Consider the following 4,994-nt stretch of genomic DNA (forward strand, 5'->3'; position numbering starts at 1 on the left):
AGCGATCGCTCGCCGCGTCGTCGCGTCGCATATTTTCCAAGGCCATGCGTATTTTGATCCAATAGAACGTAAGTGGCGCATCTGTGACAACGGTTGGCCAGCTGACTGCGTTACCGCTCTTGCAGTATGTAGATCCAAACCCACTCGAATTGGCTCCTTGTGCATGTGGCCGTATCGTATGCAGGTCATCACGGAACAGTTTTTTATGTCGGGGTTTCTCGGGTCATCTATGATGGACAGGGCCGTAATAAGTCACAATGTTGCTTCCACAAGATGACAAATTTTGCTATGTTCAATCTAAAGCATCGCCTGTCCCCTTTCGGCCCTTAACCGACTCTCATTCACGCGCTTGTCAATTTCAGAATCATTCAACGGATTTTCTTTTTCACTTTTTGTTTAGGATTGTACACCCTTGGTTTGTCATGGGATAAATTCCCCAGGGAAGGGACAGTTGAAACACGATAGCCTATGTGTGACGTGTGGCTGAGGACGTGCATGTTTGAGGCTGGTTGTAAGTGCTCAGTTTAATAAAGAATCTGCATAAACGCCAGGAACAGCACCAAAACCTGACAACGCAAACCACGTCCGACGGTGATAACCAAGGCTGTAACTGCCATATGCATCACCGGTCGGCTCACTATTTGGCAGTACTTTGAGCCTTCGATGATATGGAAGAGAATAACTCCCATATCTTGCTTTCCGTATTCATTAGTATTCATCCTAAATAAAAGGTAGTTATGATAAGATAATTCAGTGCTGAGAAAGCTTAACAAGTAATCAGACCTTTGGAGGCTGCTGTATTTTGTTTACTATTTTTGTGTAACAGGAGGTAGAGAAAAGAGAGAAAACATCCTTCAATATGTACAAAAACTTGCACGACAAATGCGTCATTGGCCTTCGCCATCACCCCGACTGCTCTCCACAGCAAGCCGTGTATTGTGTGGGGATCCCAGCGGGTGAGTAATAGGAAGTGGGTTTGAAGTGTTCAGAGTTATTAAGTTTTGATGCGTGTATATCAGCTAAGTTTGAAAACCGATTCTTATTCAAAGGTAGTGAATGAGGGTCACTGTCTCGTGTTTTTGGGATGAGTGTAAGCTAAAGTGTTTCCGTCTGGTCCATGTTACTGCCCGCTTCAAATTTCCATCTGGCGTGCTTGGATACGTTTTGTACGAATAAATTATATGTATAGACATATAAAGGGAAGATAGGTAAGTTAGATAGGTGGGCATTAACATGTAGGCCCTGAAACCGTGAGCTTTTATGGTTTTTATTGCAAAATGTCTGAGCATTTTCCAACGTTTTAAATTTGGTAACAAATATGTTATGGTCCCTTCCCTTAGCAAGGAAGTTGGTTGCCCCATTTGGAGCAGGATCAGGCCTGTCCCAAATATCTTGATGACTGGTCTTCAACTTTGTGCAGGCTGAATTAGGAGCAATAATTATAATCACAACATAGTAGCTTCTGTCCAATGAGACATCTTATGCACTGACCACTTGGGAATAGTTTGGTGATAATGTTTTAGTAAATTCACTTCGTTGTGCTCTTTTACTTATATTGATCATGTTTGCATGATTTATGTCATTTTATTCATCTGCCTGTAACTATGTTACCAAAGGTCTTGATACTTTAAAGAAAATGTGCCATACTATTTTTGTTCACTGGTGGCCTGATCACATCAGCAATTGCATGATGTAATCTTTGCTTGTTTCATGTTGTTATCACATTGCTCTCTTAGAGTCGGAAGGATCATTATCTTATTTTTATTATTTAAAAAATACAATTTTTTATTTGCAATAATTTGGCATTGGTGTTAAATGGACTGTACCACATTTGAAGATGTTGAAGCAATCATTAGATGCAAGTATTAAGTGTGATGAAATAAGCTTAATTATAATGCTATGCTTTTGAGTGAAAAAGGCTTGTAAAGGATAACACAATTTCTCATTAGTTAATTTGCTCCTTAATATATTATTGATCATGCCATCATAGCTTGTGCAACATTTATTGAGAACTAGCTGATTACTGTTTTACCTCAAAATTGTGCTCATGAATGCCATGCATGGTGGACTTGATGTGTATACTATATATGACTATGTATGACGTGATATGTATGGCAGGATTTGAATAGCATTATAGTGTCATGGATTCCTGGGTGACCTTGAAAAAGTCTGCACAAAAAGTCTGCGCATCTTTGTAGACATGTTTCAGAAACTAAAGGGTTTCGGGTGGGAAGAAGGGCAGGGCTGTGAACCTCACCAAATGATTTTGAAGATAGCTATTTCATTTCAAAACCCCCACACAAATGAGTAATACTTCCTTCAATAGAAAAAAAAAATAGGATTGGCCTTTGCAACAGTGCTCTCAAATAAGCTCTATATTTGTGATCATAATTACATTTTACCAGTGGTAATGCAACTTGCTAGTGGCAGCTCATAATTATTGCATCTCTTTTTGGGGTAACTTGGTGATGCTCAATTGTTGATTAAGTTGGGCATGGTTGGGTTGTGGAAAGATTGCAGCTTAATTGCAGGCCTTGTTACAGTTTGCATGATGTGTGAACAAACTTAGGAAAAAGGAATGGCTCAAAACTTGCCTCTCATTGATGTTAACAAACCCACATGTCTGGTTATATACTGGCAATGGCTTCCAACAGCATACTGTGACCCTGTTGTCCCATGCTAGTACAGTAACAAACAGCCCTGTGGCCATTGGTATTCCACTAAGGCCTTGCAGCCTCTCAAGCTCACTCATCACACATAGACACTCCATTCGATCTGTGATAGGTGTTGCGGGCATGACGATGACGCTGATCGAGGGCGTCGGCGACGAGGTGACGCTGTTCTTCGTGCTGGTCGTGCTGGCGGCCGTCGCCTGCCTGGCCTGGTGGACGACGCGCGTGGCCGAGCGGCCGCTGCGCATCCAGACCATCATCGTCGGCCAGCGCGTCATCCACGTGGACGATCGCGGCGAGCCGACGGCGGCCCCTGACGAGGGTGACGGCGAACTGGCGGCGCCGGGTGGGCCCGAGCCGGCCGCCGAATCCGAGCCCAGCTGCGAGGAGGATGAGCCGGAGTCGCTGGATGTGGCCGTGCACGAGGAGGGCGGGGTGTCGGCGCGGGAGGACACGCCGGCGCCGGAGGACGTACCTTCAGCGGCGGAGGACGGACCGCCGGCGGTGGATGAGGACGGCCTGGTGGCGGCGGAGGAGGACGCAAGGTCGGCGAATGAGGCGATGCGGCGGCCAGAGCCGGCTCCGGACGACCGACAGCAGCTGCGCCAGCGGCGGCTGGCCTTCATCGAGCGTAGCGCCACGGAGTTGGCCGGTGCCCCGGCGGCCGGTAGCGGGGCGCGCTCCGAGCAGCAGACGGACGGCCTCTCGCGGACCGACGGTCGGCCCGCGGAGAGCGTGCGGCCGGCCGGCCAGCTCGCGACTCCGGCGGCGGCGCACGACCCGGCGGCCGCCGCAGAGCGGCAGGGGACGCCGCAGCCGGCCGACGAGACAACGGCCGAGACCGATGGTCCAGCCACTGCCGCCGTCGCCGGTGGTGACCAGTCCATCACGGTCAAGCTCAAGTTCCTGAACGACACGCAGCGGCTGGTGGAGGGCAGTCGAGCCGAGGCGTTAGCTGACTTCAAGAGGTGAGAGCGCATTAATGAGCTGCAGTATAATTTTCACGTCATCTAGTCCTGTGCCGAACTCTCACCCTGAGTGAGAATGTGTGTTCTCCCTTCCAGCCTTAAGAGAGCAACGACATGCATTCGTTCGTAGCATGGTCGGAAAGACTAGGAAGGACTGTTCCCAGTACTGTGTTGAGATTGATAGGATTCTGAAGTTCTGGCCTGTTGCGCCCCTGACTCGATCATGGAATTCCACCTTCCACCTTCCTGTGCACGAGGAGTGTCCATAACAATATAACGGCGTTATCGAACAGAATTAAACCGATCGTTTTCGAGCGGGTGCAAAACGGCCAAGAAGCCGACGCATCCCTCAATTCCGGCCGTCAGCATGACTTGCCGTCGCAACGTGCCGCCCACAGCGCTTGCGTTGTACTTTGCCGGCGCCTTGTTCTCACACAATGTCAGTTGCCGCGCTGGCCGCGAACTTTGCCGCGGCCCACCGCCGCAAAGTTCGCGAGGTGCCACACGTGCGCGGGGAAGCGTGACTGCCCGTAACCCTGCCGGGGCTGCCGGCAGGCGGCACTTCCCGGCCGAGACGGCTGCAAACCGGCTGGTGCGACTCATCTTCAACGGCCGCCTGCTGCCCGACCAGGAGACGCTGGCCCAGTGCGGCCTTTACCACAACTGCGTCGTGCACTGTCATGTGTCGGCGGAGCCGCGGCCGCGCGCCGAGCCGGCCGCCACGGCCGCCGCGGCCGCCGCGGCGCCCGGCGAGCTGGACATCAGCGTGCTGCTGTTCCCCGTGCTGACGTCAATTGTGACGCTGGTGTGGGGCGTGCGCCTGCGTTACCCAGTGCTCTTCAGCGACACGGCCGTCGTGCTGCTGGCGGCGCTGACGCTGCTGCTGGCTGGCTTCACGGCTGCCACCTTCCTGCCGCTGGAGCGGCTGGCGGGCGCGCCGCCCGCGCCGCGCCAGCAGCACCGTGGCCGGTAGCCGGCCGGCGGCGCCCGACATGGCTCGCCGCGCGGCACGGACCCGTCCTCAGACTCGGCTGGCGGAGCGGCGGCCTCCCGTGCCGGCGGCTGCGCGGTTGCCCGGGAGATCGAGTCACGGCGATTGAGCTGATACGGATGCAGGTGTGTCGACCACTCCCAGGGGTGCTCTCAGACACGCGTTATTGATCCGATGGCACGGCTCGCGCGGCGTCGTATAACCAGTGGCTGACGGCTTTTGTTGGGTTGTGAGGCGGTGTGGAGCTGGTTTATGTCTGTGATAGGTGTACGGGCTTGATTGGAACGCGGGGGTTGGCCGCCGTGCGCGTGTCCCCACAGTCAAATACATTATATATCCGTATCAGAGGCAGAGGCTCAGTCA

General features: G+C 52.2%; 1 protein-coding gene across 1 annotated transcript; it reads left to right on the forward strand.

The window, feature by feature from the left end:
* The first annotated feature begins 47 nt into the window (after window positions 1-47).
* Window positions 48-4,863, forward strand: LOC119110586 (transmembrane and ubiquitin-like domain-containing protein 1). Its single transcript, XM_037234465.1, has 3 exons — window positions 48-956; window positions 2,785-3,640; window positions 4,196-4,863. Exons 1-3 carry the CDS (start codon window positions 860-862, stop codon window positions 4,611-4,613), a joined length of 1,371 nt encoding a protein of 456 aa, XP_037090360.1. The 5' UTR covers window positions 48-859; the 3' UTR covers window positions 4,614-4,863.
* The last annotated feature ends 131 nt before the right edge of the window (window positions 4,864-4,994 follow it).

This window comes from Pollicipes pollicipes, unplaced genomic scaffold, assembly GCF_011947565.3.
Source record: "Pollicipes pollicipes isolate AB1234 unplaced genomic scaffold, Ppol_2.1 Scaffold_7231;HRSCAF=8579_pilon_pilon_pilon, whole genome shotgun sequence".
Taxonomy (NCBI): domain Eukaryota; kingdom Metazoa; phylum Arthropoda; class Thecostraca; order Pollicipedomorpha; family Pollicipedidae; genus Pollicipes; species Pollicipes pollicipes.

Excerpts from the sequence above, each read along its gene's own strand:
- LOC119110586 (XM_037234465.1), top strand. The coding sequence starts at position 860 with ATGTACAAAAACTTGCACGACAAATGCGTCATTGGCCTTCGCCATCAC. Across the intron at positions 957-2,784 it reads TTGTGTGGGGATCCCAGCGG|GTGTTGCGGGCATGACGATG; the intron begins GTGAGTAATAGG and ends GATCTGTGATAG. Across the intron at positions 3,641-4,195 it reads GCGTTAGCTGACTTCAAGAG|GCGGCACTTCCCGGCCGAGA; the intron begins GTGAGAGCGCAT and ends GGCTGCCGGCAG.